Source organism: Diabrotica undecimpunctata, chromosome 2 (genome assembly GCF_040954645.1).
Source record: "Diabrotica undecimpunctata isolate CICGRU chromosome 2, icDiaUnde3, whole genome shotgun sequence".
NCBI classification, from domain to species: Eukaryota; Metazoa; Arthropoda; class Insecta; order Coleoptera; family Chrysomelidae; genus Diabrotica; species Diabrotica undecimpunctata.
In genome coordinates this window covers 161,919,181-161,940,572 of record NC_092804.1, presented here as the reverse complement: position 1 = coordinate 161,940,572, position 21,392 = coordinate 161,919,181, and the positions used below count along the sequence as shown (strand labels likewise).

The 21,392-nt window shown below is 31.9% G+C and overlaps 2 protein-coding genes across 3 annotated transcripts; one reads left to right on the top strand and one right to left on the bottom strand.

The window, feature by feature from the left end:
• Positions 1–9,454: 9,454 nt before the first annotated feature.
• Positions 9,455–10,828, bottom strand: LOC140433541 (uncharacterized). The gene is made up of 2 exons (XM_072521520.1): positions 10,502–10,828; positions 9,455–10,148 (listed from the first exon to the last, which is right to left on the bottom strand). The coding sequence occupies exons 1-2, from the start codon at positions 10,694–10,696 to the stop codon at positions 9,534–9,536; spliced, it is 810 nt and encodes a 269-aa protein (XP_072377621.1). The 5' UTR covers positions 10,697–10,828; the 3' UTR covers positions 9,455–9,533.
• Positions 10,829–12,419: 1,591 nt separating this feature from the next.
• LOC140435152 (uncharacterized) lies at positions 12,420–15,952 on the top strand. 2 transcript variants are annotated; one of them, XM_072523899.1, is made up of 3 exons: positions 12,420–12,540; positions 12,684–13,962; positions 14,912–15,952. In XM_072523899.1, exons 2-3 carry the CDS (start codon positions 12,696–12,698, stop codon positions 15,523–15,525), a joined length of 1,881 nt encoding a protein of 626 aa, XP_072380000.1. In that variant the 5' UTR covers positions 12,420–12,540; positions 12,684–12,695; the 3' UTR covers positions 15,526–15,952. The 2 variants fall into 2 exon arrangements, with proteins under 2 accessions (XP_072380000.1, XP_072379999.1); XM_072523898.1 differs by having other exon boundaries at positions 12,492–12,624.
• The last annotated feature ends 5,440 nt before the right edge of the window (positions 15,953–21,392 follow it).

Genomic DNA, 21,392 nt, shown 5'->3' with positions numbered 1-21,392 from the left:
GATTTTAGTAAGTTTGACCGTTGCTGATCTGGCCATTGTAAGGCGTCGACGTATCTCTTCTTCGCATCCACCATTGTTTGTGATAACAGAACCTAAGTAATTGAAACAGCTTAGCACTTCAAACCCCGCTACGTTTCGTATTTCTGGCTGGTTATTTCTAATTCGATCGATTATCATTACCTTGGTCTTCTGTACATTAATTTTAAGTCCATATTCACGACTAATAGTATCTAGTCTGTTCATGATGTATTCAAGGTCATTTGTTGATGATGCTAGTACTAAAGTGTCAACAGCATAGCGGAGATTGCTGATTTTTCGGCCTCCGACTGATATTCCTCCTTGCCATCCGTCGAATACAATGCGCATAGTGTGTTCGCTATATATATTGAATAATGTGGGAGAGATAATACATCCTTGACGAACACCGGCTTTTAGTTTAAAATTATCGGAGTATATGTTGTTGACTCTTACGTTTGCTGTGTTGTTGATATAAGTTGTTTCAGTGGGTATATTAGATGTTCGGGGGTACCCATTTCTCTCAGTATTCCCCACATTTTATGCCACTTTACATTATCGAACGCTTTCGAGTAGTCGACGAAGCACAAATATGTTTCTAGATTAAATGAATGAATGAATAAATAAACATTTTATCAATTATTATCACAAATTCACTTAGAGCATAATTGGCTTTGTATCGTGCTGTTTCCGTTCCTCTCTATCATCAAGATCGTCAAAGCGAAGCGCTTGCTTTGCTTCAAAAATTGAAATCGATTAATTCCAATCCATCCAAAAAATAATATAACGCGAACACCAGTCGGTAAGGGGAAAACCGATTGGAGCATTCCAGGATCCAGGAAGGTCAGTACCACCATCTCTATACAAACGGTATCATTTTAAAATGTATCACGGCTCGGTTCTTTCGACCGACATGCGTGTAATCCCGGGTTAAGGGAGAATAAAGACACATTTTTACTTAAAGTCTAGGTTTATTCTGATAAATGTTCTAGATGTAAAAGTGGATTATTCTAATCACCCAATTACTTAAGCAGCAGAAGCGTGGCTTTAATAATCGTGATTATTTACATTTAAAAATCCATAATAATATAATAAGTAGATATTTGTGTAATGCACAATCTTGCCATATTGGCTGGTAAGTTATGATTTGACAGTGGTTTTCTCTTATTCACAAATATAAGGAAAATGGTTCACGTCACCTAAGAATGAATTTATTAACGTCGGTTAAAAATATTAACTGAAATTAAACAAAAACGTTACAATAATACCCAATTTTAATTTCTAATCTACTAATCTAATGACCAGCAAAATAAAAGTCGACAAAAAAAAAGAATGTAGTGAGATTTTTACTAATTTTTGTGGGTGCAAATCTAGCTGAATTTCTTTGTTGTTTTTAAATACGACTTAAATTAGATACCGATCTAATGTATCTCTAATAATTTTTTTCGACTTAATTTGGAAGTATCATAAAATGCAGTTGTTAAATTTATTAATATTTCTTTAACTATTGGATTCGTTATTAGTCAGATTTGGGAATCACTGTTGATTATATAGAGTTCTAGATATATAATTTATAATTTGATATTTCTAATGCCTCTAATTTCTTCTAAAAACTCATTTTCAACAACCTGTATATTAGTTTAAGATAACTAAATCATTTTTCATCGCGAATTTCGATACAGAAATTCAGATAAGCTAGTGATATTAAAGAAATTAATCTATATGTATATCATCATATAAATCATTGTATGTTATACATAAAAAATTTCTGGAAATACGTGTTGTTTCTAAAATAAAAATTATTTTTGTGGTAAAGGATTTTTGGAAAGCTACACTTCTCTATCTAAAAAAAGTAAATATTTTGAAATAATGTATAAAGTTAAATTATTTTAAAAAATAAAAACAAACAATTATTAACTTAACTTCTCGTGTAATCCATTTTATTTTGTTTTTTTTTTTTTCAATATAAGTTACATATTCTTTTAGTGATGTTATCAAATTTTGTAATGTTATTTTTAGAATGGAACTCTAGTTGTTGGTTGTTCAGTGCTGGGTTCAAACTTGTACATGTTGCTCTAACTTATCAAATCATATTTTTAACTTAATAATTATTATCGGAATTAAATATCTTTTGGGATTTTGACACGAAAACTTCGATATACGCATGTTAGTCTTAGCTGCCATTTTGCATATGACATTAAGCATGTAATTTTCAAAACATACCAGTGGAAAGAATCCTTTTGGTGTCAAATCTTACGGCTTGTTTAAAAATAAGTAGAAGATATTTAAAATCAAATGAAAGGTCTCAAGGAATGGAAGTATCAGTTAGAAAAGTAAGTTGAAATGATAAAAATCATAATAAAAACCTAAAAAACTAGGGAAAACAACATTAAAAAGTTGGCTTGGATAACTATTTTGTAAAAATGTTATCTAGCCGAAAATACGAGGTAATTCAATGAAGCAGTCGATTTCAAACAAGCAAAAATCTGAAAAAGCATCTTTTTATTCTTCTCCTTTGTGTGCCGCCTTCTACCGAAGGTTGGTGACCATCAAGCGATAGGTTTCTCTGTTTTGTGCCGCATGTATTATGTTTGCAGCTTCTAGTATTTGAAACCATTCTCTCAAGTTTCTCAGCCAGGATTTCTTCTTTCTGCCCAAACCTCTTCTACCTTCAATCTTGCCTTCCACGATAAGCTGTAGCAGACTGTACTTATCATTACGGAACACATGGCCCAGGTATGACGCTTTCCTCCTTTTAACTTCTTCTTCTTAAGGTGTCTTCTCCATTACTGAAGGTTGACTATAACTACAGCAAATTGCTCTCTATCTTGAGCTGTTCTTAGTATCGAATGTATGTCCATGCCTGTCCAGTCTCTTACATTCTTCAATCAGGAGCATTTTCTTCTTCCTGGACCTCTTCTTCCTTCCACTTTCCCTTCCATTATAAGTCGTAGGAAGTTGTATTTTTCTGCTCTCCTCCTTTTAACAGTTGTTAACAATTCCACCTCTTTACCCATTCGTCTTAATACCTCTGTGTTGGTCACTCTGTCTGTCCAAGGTATTCTCAGTATGCGTCGATACAGCCACATTTCTAGAGCCGCTAACTTCTTTATAGTTGCTGCTGTTAACGTCCACTCTTCAACTCCGTAAAGTAGCGTAGAGAGTACGTAGCACTTCGTGGCGCGCCATCGGAGGTTAACGCTTAGGTGGCGGTTGCTTAAGAGCTTTCTCATTTTGATGAATTTGGATCTTGCTATTTCAATTCGGATCTTAATCTCTACGTCTGGGTCCCACTTATCATTTACTGTATATCCCAGATATTTAAATCGGTGTACTCTTTCAATACGTTCGGCTTCAATATTCAGGTCGATATGTTGAATGTACTTTTTACTGATCACCAGAAATTTAGTTTTCTTTCTATTGATCTTCAGTCCAAATTGGTTGCCAGTTGTATTTACTCTATTTAGCATCATCTGTAAAACTTCGATGTTATCGGTCAGTATATCAGTATCATCTACATATCGAAAATTACTTATTGGTACGCCATTAATCTTGATGCCCTCGTTGTACTCTTCCAGTGCCTCTAGAAATATTTGTTCCGTGTACATGTTGAAAAGCAGTGGCGAAAGAATACAGCCCTGTCTAACCCCTCTCGAAATGGTTACGTTTTCAGTCACCATATGTCCATTCTTCATGTGGGCTGTTTTATTCCAATATATATTTTTTATAATCTGGATGTCCTTAGTGTCAAGTCCTGTAAGATGTAATAGTTCTATGAGTTTGTCATGTTTGATAATATCGAATGCTTTCTCATAGTCGATAAAACAGGCGTAAACATCTTTCTGTTGATCGAGACATTTTTGAATCAAGACTTGTATTGCAAAGAGCAGCTCTCGAGTTCCAAAACCGCATTTAAAACCGAACTGTGTTTTACTTATGCTGTGTTCTAATTTTGCTCGTATTCTGGAATGGATAATACGCAAGAATACTTTAAGGGTGTGACTCATTAAACTTATAAGGCGATATTCACTACACGTCTTAGAATTCGATTTCTTGGGAAGGGGCACAAAAATGTAGATTTCAACCAGTCCGATGGAATTTGACCAGTATTGTATATCTTATTAAACAGTTCCAATAATACATTATCAATCTTTTTATTAAATTTAATAAAAAAAGTGGAAATTAATGTGTAAGTAAAGAAATATTCAGTTTTTGAAGATAATATTAGAAATGTGGCCTCAATTTTGTCGGACAGATTCTTGCAGCTGTGGTACAAAGTTTACAACATTGAATAGTAGTTCTTGCGGAGTTACTTTGAAACACTTTCGACTTTAGATACCCCCAAGGAAAGTTGTCGCATATATAGATCCGGACTACGAGGTGGCCAGAGAATATCGCCGTTTTTACTCATAAGACGACCCCGGGAACGATCTTAGTAAATCCATTGACACTCGTGACGTGTGACATGCTGCACCATCCTGTTGAAAGGTCGTTTATTCATTTCTGTAACTCTTGATTGCCGGAAGAAAAAATATTTAACATGTGCACGAAGAAATCGCACACCATACTACCTTTTCTGAATATAGAGGTCACCGATTATTGTCGAATCAATAGCGGAAATTTTGTTAGTTTACATACCCACTTAGGTGAAAATGAGCTTTATCGCTCATCCAAAGATTATGCAGCAAGTTGTCGTTTTCATTAATAAGCTCCAACATTTGTTCACAAAACCCTAGTCGGGTAGGACAATCTTGAACGTTAAGGACTTACACAATCTGGATTTTGTATGGATGATACTGGAGATCTTTATGCAAAATTCTGCTCGTAGTGGTATAGCTTAATCCCAGATTTAAACTTCGTCCTCCATTAATATTAATAAGCTCCAACATTTGTTCACAAAACCCTAGTCGGGTAGGACAATCTTGAACGTTAAGGACTTACACAATCTGGATTTTGTATGGATGATACTGGAGATCTTTATGCAAAATTCTGCTCGTAGTGGTATAGCTTAATCCCAGATTTAAACTTCGTCATCGCAGGAATCTTCGAGGACTCGCGTCTAATTAGTTTCGCACCGTTTCAATATTCTGTGGTGTGCGAGTTGTTCTGACACTGCCACCTCTTTTCTGTGGTGTTAAACCACTACTTTTAAAGTTCCTAACCCAGGTCTAAATAGCCTTGTTAGACGGAACTGGAGCGCGGGGCGGCAAATGGTAGTGTAAACGAAACGTTCGTTATACAGGAACAAAACTTGCACCATTTTTATAATAAGCTTTCACAGCAAATGCGCGTTGTTCACCCGACCACTTCTCCATGATAACCAAAACTAAAGACTAAACTTCCCACTCTCTAGATTCACAACTTTTACATTTCAAGCCTTCGGCTCCTCTATTTTTCGCCAGCAGCGTTGCCAAATCGTGCCGTTTCAAAAAATCGCCTGTTAGTATACAATCACAAAACGAGAGTTAATAAACGATCAGGAATGGACAGGAAATTTAAATACTTGGTACATGCAATATCCAAAAAGAGTTGTCGTAACTCACACGTCAAAAGCTTCTTATGATTCCTATATAAAATCCAATCATTATCTTATAACTTATTTTCTCAGATCACTAGCACCACTTTAACGGCTCTTTTTAAAGCATTTTATATTTAACCTAATCTGTTACTTTACTGTCCTGGGTATTCCCAATTAGATTGTATTGTTCACTTAGAAATTAAAGTATACAAGACAACGGTAAGACCAATCCTAACATATGCAGCGGAGACAAGGACCGATACAAGAAAGACGAAACAACAAATCAACAATATCGAATGAAAGTATTAAGATCAATAGCGGGCATAGCATTAAGAGCCAGTCAAACCAACAGAAGTATACGCGAACAATGCAAAATTCAAAATATTAACAGGTGGATAAAAACAAGAAAAAAAACTGCAACGAACATGTAAACCGAATGGGACCAGATAGATTAGCGAACATCTGTAAAAACAACAAGCCATATACCAGAAGACCTGTTGGAAGGCCGCCAAAAAGGTGGAGAGATAATGTACAGTCAACAACGACTGAAACAGAATAAGCGGCAGACAAACAGGAGTAATCCTAGTCGCACGAAGAAGAAGAAGACTGAGAATCTAATAATTATTGTTGCACAGTTCACTGTTGTGGCTAGGTTCACTATCACCATTGATTATAAACCACCTATGGGTGGGTGGTTTATAATCAATGCTATCACATAAGTTCGACAGGTTTGATGCCTTGGAGACTGCGAACTAGATCTGGATTATCTAACAGTTCTGGAGTCGTTTTTTCCCTGTTTATATTTAAGGAGTTGCTTTTCGTGACCCTTGGTAATCTTGTTTATTTCTTTAATTGTTACTATAAGGAGTTCCCCATTTAGTCTTTGTTGCGGTGATTAAGGATCTTTTTTTTTTTCAATTATTTTTAGTTTTCTAGGGTTGTGTAGACTAATTCTAATGGAATAATGGACGACTGGAAAGAATGATTAGAATACCGAATGTATTTTAATCATTCGATAATGAATCCGTAGAAAAGCAGCAAATATAGTTCAGGTAATCATAGATTGGTATAAGAAAAATGAGTACCATGCCGAAGACAGTATGAATCTACAAAAAAATACTTAGAAGATGTAACTGAGAAAATATAAATTACTGGGATATCTGTGTAAAGGAAAGAACAGCAACATCAGCTATAGAATACTTTGTAATAGTATTTGAATATTTGTTTAGGGCTCCAGTCCATTAAATGAAGGAGATTCTTCATTTATCACATCATATAGGTATATTGACGCTATGACAAAAATATTCATATATTTTTTTAGGATCTAATGAAGAAAATAAGGAGAATATTTTCAAATGTTTTTTGTCATGTAACGTTTTCCGGTTGAAGGCGGTGTCAAGTATTCATTCATTAAGAATATTTTAGATTATTTAAAATCAGATCATACTGATACGTTTCTTGTAGTTGCAGCTTTCCAAATATTAAAAAATTGTTAAAAATAATGTGGCCAAAATATCATAAAATGATAAATTTTCTTTAAATGTTTATCTAAATTCCAAAGCGATTTATAAATATTTAAAAAAGTTGTTATTAAAACTCGCTGTGCAATAGTTGTTTTTATTTTCCAGTCATTCATGGTTTTACACGGTTCTAAAAGTTAGACATATAGATACATTTTATTGCCTTCAGGTTTTGTTGGGATTAATTTAGTACAATTTATAAAATTAAGTAGACAAACAAAAGTTCGACCAAGGGACAAACGAAGAAGAAAAATGAACAAAACAGTTAAATAAATAATTAATAGCAATTTACAAAAACCAGCTACAGACCAAAGGTAAGGTCTATAAATACAGGAAAAACAGAAAAAATATAACAGATTGTTAGATTTATCAAGTAGCAACCAAAAAAAGTGAAAAGTTGAAATTTATTAGCCTTGTGGTAAGGATGGAAAATATAATAAATGAATCTTAAGTAGGACATAAAAATTGAGATAAACCAAAGTATTCTAGACCATAAACAAAATTTTGTATCAGACAATTTGAGTAACATGAATTGTTGTACCATTTAACCAATGACCTTTCTTAAAAATTTAATTCTTTACTGAATATTTTTGTATTTCCTCAATATTTTTAAAATGTCCATCTACCTTTGAAAATTATTTTTATAATTTTGGTAAGATGAAAACAACTATTATTTGTGTTAGAAATATTGTTAAATGTAAGAAAATAAGAACTATTTTAAAAGGAGATCTCTCGTCGTTTGTTGTATAAAAAAGTTTATTTTAAAATAATTGTCTGTGACAATTCCAAGAACAAGAAGCTGTTTATTGAAGTTAAGTCATTGTTGCATGAGATACATACCTGTTAGTTTGCTAAAAATGCTAATAAAATATTTTACGTGACTTTTTGTCTTACTTGATACCTGGATCCGTATTATATTTAAATGTACGGTATGTAGCCCATTTTGAATTAAACGCAGATGATGAACTCTAGCGGGTTCTACGAAAGTGTCTGAAGAAATTTAAGAAAACTCCTTAACTAGATATTCCTGTAATTCCAAATTCTGTACAGCATAGAAAAAAATGTTTCAAATAAAAATGTAGCTGAGATAATTTTAAACAAAAATGTTTATAAACATTTTTGTGTAGAATTATCTCTAAAAATTCCACACCAAACATTTATTCTCAGTTCATGTTAAAAGTGTGCTTCTGTGATGACATGTGGATTTGCGTTATCCCAAATGTCTCCAGTTATAAACGCTATGTGTGAAAGTGTCTTCATCAGTAAAAAGAATATTGCTAACGAAATTGTTATCCATTTGTCCTATCCATAACAAATTGTGCAAATTCCATTCATCAAGGAAGATTCAAGTTTATTTCAGTTATTGTTGATAAATGTCTGGTACTTAATCTGGTTCATTAGCAATTCTTACTAACAAATCACCCTCCTAATTCACTGTAATTATTTTTGGACATCTTATATCTCGCTTTGGACGGAATTGACTAGTGCTCATAGCCGTAAATATTTTTGAAAGTTCTGTAATGGGGTTGTCGTCTGTTAGGATATAATTGTAGATATTTTTGAGCAACAGCAGGCCCTGTACAATTTGATTGTGCATAAATACAAACCCTATCCCGTATTTCAACTCTACTATAACAATTAGTAATCTTACACTTTTTAATTACAATTATTATCAGTATGACGGTTGTAACACAAAAAAATGACATCAGCCTACTTAATTTTAAATGAGCCCTACAACTTGTAAGGTTGATAATTTCTGAAAGAGTGATTTCATAATTCCAAGAGTGGAAAAAATATAATAACTACTAAAGTTCATTCATGAAAATTTACAATTAGAATTAACAAAATTTATCAGCAACTTAGGTAGATTATTAAAGACAACCATGTGAAATAAACAAAAAATAAGATTATATATTATAAATATTATCTTTAAACCCAAATAACTTGAAAACTACTTTCTCTATCGCATTGAGAAAAAGGATAATATTTACATAAAACGTTACAAAGAATCAAAAAACATTTTGAAATGATTAATACGACAGTGGCGTAGATTGTAACAGGGAAAAAGGAAGTTACTATGCCTGCACCTCTGGTAACAGTTTAAACAAAAAATATTAGAAGGTGTTAAAACAATGGGCTAAAATCATTTTAGAATATTTGTAAAAAAACCCTTGTGTATCTTGGTAAGGAGGAATATTTTATTTATGTGTTTTAGATTATATCTTCGTATTTTGTGCTAAGGTTTCTCCAGTTTCTATATGAACAATCCTTAATGAAACACCCTGTATAAAGCATAATGGATGTAACCTTGAGGCTTTTAAAATTTTGAAATAAAAAATTGATAGAAACACTTGGTGTCCAGAGAGTGTCTACACTTGGGATAATTAAAATTCCAAAGACATAAAGTAATAATAAATGTATATTTTATATAAAAGTAAATAAAAAAAGGTAAAGTAGAAAATATGTTTGTAAATAATTGTTTAAATTTTTTGTTCCACATTATCATACTGTGTGCCAAATACATCTGATAATTTTTGAAACAAACTAGTGATAGCATGAACTTGTAACGTAGAAAACATATCTTGCAGTTCTTTTATTTTCTTCCCATTTTCACTTAAATTTTTACATTGTTCAGCTAAATTATTAATCCCATCAAAATCTCTACCAGAATTAACAACTTTTTCACATGCAGATGTAAGTTTAGTTAAAGAGTCTATAAAACTATTATACTGCACCTCTGTTTCAATAGGATGTATATTTTTTAAAACTAAGGTACTAGCCTTTTTCTTTAAATTGGAGTGAATTGTTTCTATATTGTTCTGCATTTGATAATTTTCATAAATTTGTTCTAATTTTATTATATTTTCTTCTAACTGTTTTATCATTTTGACTATTTCTTCTTTCAATAACAAATGTTCTGTATCATCTTGTATCTTCCTTAATTGTTCTTTTCTTTTACTAACATTATCCTCCTGAAATAATATTTGTCCATTCAAAACGTTTTCTTGTTCTTTAATTTGCTTTTTAATAATTTCATATTTAAGTAAGGATTGCAAATAATCATTGTAAGCCAGATCACATTCCGTTTCTACCACCTAAAATAAATCATTTTGACAAAGGTATGACAATTATTAAGACATATCCAAGTATTTTCATATTTCTGATTCATTAGACAGTTACAAAAGAATTATCTAACATATTCAGAGGAAAAATAAGTCAGGTTACAGGTCAAAACAAACTGTTTAAAAAAATGTTTTTAATTGTTTTCTTGTTTATACGATTCTGAATAACTATTTGATATACTTTTCGGAGATTACTACGTCACGGCAAATTTAATTATTCCTTCAATTTGGAAGGCATTCAAGTATAATCCTTTGCTGATGAACTGTGATAGTTCAGAAATCGAAAACTTTGGTCAAATTAAATAAAAAAAAACTAATTTTTTTACCTGAGATTTTAAACCACCAGCACCAGTAGAAGGAGGAAGATTAGTAGCAATAGATCCTTCAGATGATATTGTGGAAGACAATACAGTTTCATTATTGCAGTTTGCTAAATTTCTTTTATGAGCACTGGTTTTTCTGTTCCTCAATAAAGGCTTTTGTTGTTGGGCAGGGGTATGAAACCGTTTCTTGTCGCTCATTTTAGTATTTTCTTAAGAAATTAGACTTGTTAGAACTTCAAAAATCTACAACAATTCAAATTCAACGGCGGTATATATAACCTGTCCTTTAATGCTTTAACCATAAAATTTTGACGTTTGCCGACAAAATATTTTGCCACCATTATTTACGAATTTTTCCGATTACTCATATACGTACAAACTTAAAATATAAAAGGACTTTTACATTCACACAATGTCATATTTTACGCTTTGCTGACAATTCCAAACAAAATGTAATCTTGGTAAAAATTCAAAAAGTTCCTTAGCACAAGGAACAAGCACATTTGCCAATATTAATAAATGTAACTTAAGAAATTTTTCACACGAAGTTTAGTAGTGTGCGTAATAAGTTGATTACAAAATGAAATATAAACATCGATATTATATCGATGATAATAAATATAAAAGTTCGTTATAAAATGAAGAAAATCGTCCATGAAGAAAATCATGAAATATGATATTTGACATTTTACAGATTTTTAAATGTTGCGTTCTTTTAGTTTTAATGTAGTTCGTAAATAACTCACTACGCACCGCCACACATCAGGGGCGTTAACAGGTGACAGGGCGAATGGACAGTGGAAGTGTGACGTCACAACTGTCAAAACTTTCCAAACAAAAGTTGAAATGTCCAATCTCAAGACTTTTTAATTTCTATAAAGTTAATATTTTGCTTCCTCTGCTGCTTTTTCTTTTAAGTATAGTGTTTTTACGATAATACCATCATAATTCAGTGTTCTATTTTTATGAAATATAGTTTAAAAGTTTAAATTAAAGACATTCTAACCTTACTTTATTGAAACATGCATTTTATTGCTATTTTTATAAAACAGCATGCTTTATTATTTACACAACCTTGTAAAATTGTTGTAGTAACTATTAGAATACTTAGATATTGCAAAAAGCGGAAAGATTCTGTAAAAAAATGAAAAAATAACGAAAAATACAAATTATCCACACTAAACAAGGTTTGTTTGGAAAGTGAAACTGACAGATGTCAATAAAATCTACGTCATCACTTCCACGGTCCATACCGTAAGCCCAGAATAATAAACAATTCTGTGTCATAGGCGAATCATAGACGTATGTATTAACATTATATTAACATATTTATGTTAATATATACGTTTAATAGGCGAATTGGGCGAATACACACTTGCAGAATTCATGATTATTCTTCTTTTTTCTATGAAACAAGTCTGCAACAGTAGGTTTATCGGAGCTTATATTAATCATACACGTATATATTAACGTATAGTGCATTAATATAATATACATTTTATACATCCATGGAGCTAATAGAGGTAGGAATTTTTGAGTTGTATGTTTTCCGAATGAATCTGTCAAAATATTCCCAAACTGAGGCAACCTTAGACAAGGAAAGAGAGGCCTCTTTCCTTGTCTAAGGCAACCAACAATACGTATAAGTAACTGTTGAAAAGCCACTTCTACTTATACAGAAGAGGTGGCTTTGACTGCGACAATAATAATAATGAAATACAATTAATTTTGAGTAATATATAAATTCTTTCCTTTAACGCTCATTGCATGTTTTTAATGACATTGCGACGTCGTTGGGATACTAGATAGGGATAAATTACCATAATTAAAGTAAAATAATTTATACCTGAAGCCTTTTATAATTATAAATTTCCCCACCCATGACACGTTTATATGATGTTTATATGAACTTTTTTCTGTAAGATTTCAGACACTAATGTTTTGTGTTTGTGATCGTTTAATTCTTCTATTTGGAATTCGTAAGTATGGCCTGTTTTAGTACGTAATAATAATTACCAGTAACTCGTCTATAAAGTTAACAGGTTAGTGAAGATGGAGTTATAATTTTATATATAAAATAAATCTTGTAATTAAAACGTCGTTAACATTTTTAAATGCGTTTTAAAGTAATATTTTAAATTTAATTAGTGCAGTTCATAATAAGTGGTTGTGTTTTTTTTTTTAGATACCTGAAAAGATGAGCGAATCTCTATCAAAACAGTATTTTTTAGCCGCGATTAATTTGGAATACAAAAATGAATACGAATTTGAAAGTGGAACCGATTGTTTTAATTTTATTGAAAGAGAATTTGGATTAAACCCATTTCAAGAAAATTCTATAGAGGTTAATGAAGGTTATGCAGCCACTTCCAATAATAAACAAAACTTTGCTGATTATCAAAATCAAATTAATTGTGACTGCGAATTTACAAATGCTAAAGATGATGGTGTATCACAACAAATATACAATAATTCTCAATTTAAATGTTATGACAAAAATGTTGAAAACACAGAGATTACTAAGGGTTATATAGCTCTTACAACCACTAAGGAAAACATGTCAGATTATCCAAATCAAATTGGTTCAATTAAAATTGAAAATGATTATATTCCTCTAGATAAACGGAATATCTCAGAAAGTGTGTGTAAGAAAAACATGGCAGATTATTCAAATCTAATTCATCCAATTAAAATTGAAAATAATTATATCTCTGAATATGAAGAGAATATATCAGAAAGTGTTTATAAGGAAAACATTTCAGATTATCCAATAAAAATTGAAAATAATGATATCCCTCAAGATAAAGCGAATATATCAGGAAGTGTGTATAACGAAAACATCTTAGATTATCCAATTAAAATTGAAAATAAGTATATCCCTCAAGATGAAGAGAATATAACAGAAAGCATGTATAAGGAAAACATCTTAGATTCAATTAAAATTGAAAATAATTATATGCCTCAAGATAAAGAGAATATCTCAGGAAGTGTGTGCAATGAAAACACATTTGAGTATCCAAATCAAATTCCACCAATTAAAATTGAAAATAATTATATCCCACAAGATGAAGAGAATATATCAGAAAGTGTGTGTAAACAAAACATCTTAGATTATCCAATTAAAACTGAAAATAACTATATCCTTCCAGATAAAGAGGATATCTCGGAAAGTGTGTGTAAGGAAAACATGTCAGATTATCCAAATCAAATTCCTTCAATTAAAATTGAAAATAATTATATCCCTCAAGATAAAGAGAATATCTCAGAAAGTGTGTCATCGCTTCATTATCCCAAATCCTGGACAGATTACTTTACAGATTGTAAAAAAATTGATGCAAATAAAATTGAAATCATTTTTGAGAGTTCTAAAAATGAGCAAATTCAAATGAAGAATGATAGACAAATTCAAATTAAGCACAGTGACGACAAAAGTCTGAAATTGAACTGCAGGGTATGTAAAAAAGGTAAGATTGTACATAGATATTGGATTATATATCTAACAATTCCAATGTATTTCATAGTCATATTATCATATTACTCATTTTTCTCCTTATTTAGTTGTGAAACCTCTTGTTTACTGATACTTAGGCCTTAACTTTTCATTTATATTTTTCACTTTAATTTAATTTTATTCCATATTATCTAGGCTTTCAGGTTTCTCTTTTGTTAATTTTGAAGTTTTTTCCTCTGCCATTATACTTTAAAACTGCATTCTAAAGAAAGTTGCTCAAGGAGAAAAATTAGCTGGGATCTTTAAGACAGGCTGGTCCTTGATAAGTTTTTACATAGACAGTATACCTCAAGGACAAAAACCTATAGTTTTCCTACTGGGAATGACTTGTTAGTTTCTGGTTATTAATAATTACTTATGTAAAATAATTTCTTTTGTCCAAGCTATTTTGAATTTTTAGGATATATTATGTTTCTTGGATCAACTGTAAGAGTTTTGTGTCCTCTTTTAACACCCTTCCCTTTATTCTTGAGTTGTTTACACTTTTCTCTAATGTTTTTCTAGATCCTTCAATATATGTTTTCTTCTTTAGGTAGTAGATACAGTCCCTTATGTTATGTTCAATTATTCCATGGATGTTTATTTGCTTATACCTTATTCACACCTGTCATATTATCATATATGGACATGAAATTTTCTCCTATCATTCATTGGGATGTGCTGTGACCCAATCTCTACCCATGTTTATTACTGTATAAACCATACTCATTGAGTGTTTAATGTAATGAATTTTTTTACAGGATTTATTCCTTTGGTTACTGCATTGGTTTGGTCCGTATTAATATATCTATACCTTTATCTATGTATTTTAAAGTAACGGAATATTTTTATATCTAAGCTTTTAAATTATTTTTAACATTGTTTTTGCACTACAAGACTTAATTCACATATTTCATTTTTAGATTTCTTCTCCTATGAAGATACCGTGAATCACTTAAATTCTCATCAAGGGCAACATATTTGTCAATTTTGTGGAAAATCATTCACTCAAAAAGAAGACTTAATACAACATTGTACCTTACATATAACAAGAGCGCCATGTAGTAATCAACACGATCTAAAAGATTCAAAAGAGCACAAGCAATTTAAATGTAATATTTGTTCACTAGAATTTGATGAAAAAATGTATCTAAATATTCACCTGAAATTGACTCATTTTACAATGTGTAGTATTTGTAACAAAGTGGTGAAAAACACAAATTTTAGAAAACACTATTTAAGTCATGAAACTCTACAGTGCTCTATATGTTTTATAACATTTAATACTATTTCTAATGCCAGAAGACATTGGAAAACAATGCATCCCAATTCAAAAATTAAAGCCATCTATCCACTTTCTAACATGGTTTCTAAGGAAAATAGAACATATACACAGTGTCCCATTTGTAAGGTTATATATAATAATGTTTCAAATGTCAGAAAGCATTTAAAACAATCTCACAATATATATATGGATGAAGCAAATAGTCATATATGTGGTCAAAAATGCTCTAAAGTACATAATATATTTATATAGTCAAGTATATATGAAGAATTATTTAAATTGAAGATATATCCAGTTTGCTTTAACTATTAACTATATTAATACATTTGTGTATTTCAGTGTCCAGCTTGTTATCTTTGTGACAATTGTACAAAACTGGTTATAATATATTATTATTTATAGCATCATGTCAGTGTCCATCATAAGGAAGTAGATCTTCAATGTACACTGTTTCAAAAATTATTAAGATATGATATTAATTTATAAATTGATTAGAAATTGATTTAGATGGCTCACCACTTCAAAAAGTGTTATGTAGCTGCAATATGTTTTGCTCTTAATATATTAGTTTTCAAGCGCAAGGAGAATATGCATTCATAGTTGAAAATACATCAAAAACAAACCATAGTAAAAAGCTATCATTTCTGTAATATGTCTCTGATGAAATATATTTTATTTTTGAATATATTTGACTTTTATTTTTAACCCTTTCGAGTCTGTTGGGACGTATGTATCCCAGTTATGAAATCATCAAGTCTGTTGGACTAAATCTAAACTGTTTTGCATGAATTTTTATTGTAACCGACTTTTTAAGAACTTAATAACAATTTTAAAAGAATCATTTGTGTAAGCGGCAACACAGCGAACCGTTTTCGCGCTGTATTTTCCAGTGATGTTGATCTGTGGAATGTGTTTATGTTGTTTTGTTGATGATTACCACAGCGATAGTTGTGCGCTGTTACTGTTGTTGCGAATTTGTTTCTATGAGTGGCACTACCTACAAAAAAGGTAAATATGTTCAATAAAACTAGTATTTTGTTTTATGGGTTATATGTGTCCCAGCAGTCTTGTTTTGTTCTAGATGAGTAGAAAGATATTAACGCAGAAAGAGCTAGAGGAGGAAGCAGCAGCCATTTTTGCCAGCGATACAGAATCAGAAGTCGATCCTTTTGAGACTAGTGGCTTCGATGATGAAGACTACAATTCATCAGGATGCGAAGGATAAGTAGAACAAGAGCGTCACGAAATAGATTCAGGTTCCGAGGGCAATAAGATAGAAGAGAATCAGATGATAAGTGACGAAAGTGAAGAAGAAAGCAGTAGTCACGAAAATGATGAAGGCAAAGGTACGTACCAACCAGGTATTTGGTTTCATAATCATAATGATGGAACATTTTTACCACGTTTTTCAGAAAAACAGAAAAAAAATCAAATGTACTTCTCCTCATACGATGACCCTGTCATCGAATGCGATAGTCTGTGGACTAGTACGCATTTTGATGCGCATCGCCCCGCCTCGAATTTTCCCATTGGCTCTTGACCTGGAAATCCCTATTTATCGCTCGAACAGCGCATATAAATATTGGCGATTTTCAGGTCATCCAAGTCAGTCCCTCACGGGCTCTCCGAGAGCTTAGTGCTCTCGGGGCTCTGTTCCTGTTCTATTTTCCATACTCTGTGGCTGAGAGTTATTTTCAACTTTAACTTGGTGTTTTTATTTCGACAATCCTTTGTCATGTAAGAAAATATCTTGTCTTTCTCAAGACAAGCCATCGGAAGACCACAACCTAATGTACCATTTTCGACGAGGAATTTGTTGTGTAAGAAATATCTTGCCTTTTTCAAGGCAAGACACCGAAGATATAAATATTTTCCAAGTCCATAACCCGGAAATGGACTTAAGTAGAGGAGCTCTCGACAGTATATTCGAAGCCCTCTACAGAGCACCCGGAGACAACAGAAGGTGGTTAGACCCATATTTGTTCCCCGAGGTGACAACCCAAATATAAATATTTCTAAAAGTCTTTCCCAGAAGCCTCATTCGACATATTGCACATTGTACGAACTTTCGTTTAGAAAAATTTGGAAACGACACCAAGAAAAACAGAATTTCTACCGATGAACATGAAATTATGATTGTATTGGGTGTCACACTAATCATGGCATACTTACAATCGAGTTCCATTTTTCAATGATTATTGGTCACAAAATGATTCTTTAGGAAATCTTTCTTTTGAGGGGAGTTTATCAATGGTTCAAGTAAAGAATTTATTTTGCTTTTAAATTTTGTATGGAAGAGTTTTGCCAGGGTTTCGCCAATTGCTTTATTATGACTAAGAACAATATATTACTAGAGATAAGAATAGAGATTTTGGTGTTCATATTGATTTGCCCTATTTTTTTCCAAAGTTCAGTAGGATTGGTATTTTCATTAATAGAAGATACATAGTTTCTCCAAGAAGATTTTTTACTTTGTTTTATAATGAAAAGTAACTTCGCTCTAGCTTTTCTTAATTTTGTGAGATTTTTAAGTTATTATGTCGGTTAGTAAGGGAGAAGGAAGGGCGATATCTGTTTGAGATGTATAACTTGCCCCATCAGCATTTTTAGTTGCCAGTAGTTTCTGGATAGAGTTTCTTCAGTATTGGGAATATTAGATGATAGGATAATGATTGCTGTCGTAAAGGTAATCAGCGCCTTTCCAGGTTAGTAAAAGTGCTAATTTGGGATCATTAAAGCTAAGATCTATTGAAGAGAATGTCCCAGAGGAAACATTTAAGTGTGTACTAGAACCTGTATTTAATGTGCAGGAACTCGTACAGTTAATTACGTTTTCAATAGTTTTGCCTTTAAATCATGAATGTGTTGCTTGTGTGAGTCCATTTCAAAAGGTAAAAGAAATAATAAATTAGACTTACTCACAATCAATTTAATTTAACTATCAGACGACCGGTTTCGCTTTCTACAATATGCAAAGCATCTTCAGGTCACGATACAAAGTTAATTAAATGCTGAAAATAATAAACCCATATTAGGGTGTTGTCTAATAAGATCTTTGTTTTACCTTTATTAGACAACACCCTAATATGGGTTTATTATTTTCAGCATTTAATTAACTTTGTATCGTGACCTGAAGATGCTTTGCATATTGTAGAAAGCGAAACCGGTCGTCTGATAGTTAAATTAAATTGATTGTGAGTAAGTCTAATTTATTATTTCTTTTAAGTTTTGCCTTTATTTGACGTGTGATTAGATCCCCACATAGAATTATGGGCATTGAAATCACTTACAAGAATGTATGGTGAGGGGGTTGATAAATAAGGTCTAGAAGTTCTATTAGTAAGTGGCTGGGTGGAATATATACACTACATATAGTAAGCTTATTTGGGCACCATGTGGTTATGGCGATAGCCTTCAGTTCGGTGGTGAGAGAGATGAGACGAAAATAGTTCACTGGAAATAAAAATTGAAGTCCTACCACTGGCTCTGTTGCAGTTAGTTCGAATATAGTGATAGTCTTCAAATTTTTTTTAGTTTAGGAAGTTTGGAATTAGTTTCTTGTAAACATGATTTCAGATTGTTCTTCGGCAACTAATTGCTGGATTCTTTTTAAGCGAGGAAAGAATCCATCGCAATTCCATTGTATGATTTTGAAAGCGATTTTTAGTTAGAGTGAGATACCGGCGACTGTGTGGATTGATGATAGTATTGAGAAATAGGAGCGTTGGTTAGTCATCAGGATTAAGCTACAGTATATTTTTTTTGCAGTCTAGTAATGCGGTTTTTAAAAGACCTCTCGTTTGTTTCTGAATGGAGGAGTGATAAGTCGTTTAGTAACCTTTGGATGTTAGAGATGAAGTTAAGAACTTCTTTAAGTGGATCTGTGATATCATATGTAATTTCTAGAAGTTTCGGTAAGCGTTAGTTTCGATGTATTATTTTTGTAAATATTTTTCAACTGCTTTTAGTGAACTAAGAGTCGGTTTATGTTCTTCTGCTATTATTGTTTGAGATTTTTTCTTTTGGGGTTTATAGGGAATATTAGTATTTACTGACAAGGTGGAGGCATTTGATTATTAGTTGGATCCGGTGTAACGACCTGAGAAAGCTGAAAAGAAGTACTTGTACTGTTGTCGGTAGATATGACTCTTTTTTGCCTTTGTATTGGGCGAATGATTACTGCATAATGTCAGTTTTTCTTTGAGCTAGTTGGAATTTCGGAGGAGGATACATTTTGTAAATTGGTTTGATTAAGAGTGCTTTCTGATGGGGATATATCGGTGGGTAGAGATAAGGGGATAGCAGATGGGGAAAGTTTAGTTTGAGTTACAGTGATTGGAGCATTGGTACAAGCATTAGCATTATGACCAGCTTGTTTACATAAAAAATATTCTAACTTATCAGTAGTTACAAATATTCTATATGGGGTGTTATCGTAAGTTATCAAGAGATACATTTGAATTGAAAAGGTTTCATTATCAGGAATAAAATATGAGACTCTTCGGAAGCTCATTATGTGTGCACAATCATTACTAAATGAAACAAATTTCACGAGTGAAACAGGAAAAGGTATTTGTAATCCGATATCTTTAAGTGCTTTTTCAATTAAGAGGTGCGGTATGGCGTGACATACATTTGACATGACAATACGTTCAGCAGGGGTAATAACGGATTACCCCTACGGTTCGGATAGGAACAACTACTGAGTTGATGGTGATACTTGGTGGGCACTGAGAAGTTCGTTGACTACTGCAACGGAAGTAATATAACTACTAATACGATTATTTGAAATTCGAGATGCTTAGGTATTATTTTTGGGGGTAACAATGTCACCTATAGCTTTTATATACTCAAAAACAACAACAATTACAACAGCATGTAAAATAGTAGCTTAATTTTTATGAGGAAACGAAGTAGGTGAAGGTTTAGTTAAAGTTGCAGCAATACAAGACTTGGTGTTCATTGTTATGTTTGTTTGTGAAGTTATTTGAGGTCATTTATCCACAGGACTCTGAGGAGAAAGTGATTGAAAAATAACGGTTACCTGGTATAATGGTACGAAACTGGATAATCAAATTGTTCAATTTCTAGTTTACGATTCAGTTAAAAAAAAAACTATAACACTAAATTATTTGTAAATATCACATTATGTTTTGTATTTACACACTGGATCTTATATTTTATTAAAAAGTAAAAGCGGAAAATCCCAGTAGTTAGCTGTATACCATAGTTTAAAAAATAACCCTTTTCACCAGTTCCGTTTAGGAAAATCTTAACATCGACCTTGTGTCGTCACTTTAATAAATATAACCATGATTGATATGTAATTTATAGGTTTTAAAATCTATTTCAGTAGCTAGTTTTAAATACTTTTTGATGATGGGTCGACTAGACCGAAAACGTTTTGGAATCCTTTTGGATAAATTTTAATTATTTTTTAATATACCACCATTATACACTAGAAATTTTTATTTTTCTGCACATTTTATTGTATTCTATTTTATTCCATTTCCAATTTAATTGTATTCTACTCCACTTTAATTTATTCTATTTGGTTTTATTTCATTTTGATTACATATATAATTTCGGTTTACAACGTTCTTCGACGTCTTCCGTCTTTATTCTGATTACTCCATTTAATATTATTTTATTTTGCATTTTATTCTATTTCAGTATATTTTAAAGGATTGTGAGTATATAATATAAAGACTTTTCTCCCACGTCATTTAGATGAACTCACATTGGCAATCAATCCATCACGTGTAGCCTTTGTTCATTCTGCTTATTTTTCGAAAGGTGCATTCCTCAAGATTTTAAAAACTGTTATGCATGGAATATGTCCGCCGTCTTTAAATAAGGCTGCCGAGATTTGTTTTTATGGTCATTTTTTACTTATTCATTGTGAGGGGCTCTATAAATTCCTCGTTTCGCAACTCTAGTCATGTATTGTTAGAAGTTCACCTTCTAAAAATTCTAGGAAGTGTTCTAACGGTGCTCATCTTTTTTGGTAAGTAATTTACCATCCTTGTTGCTAACTTTTTATGTTGCCTTATGGAATGACTGTTTTTAGAGTTCCCCAGCTATTTGAAAATTATTTAGGTAAATAAAATCAATAAAAA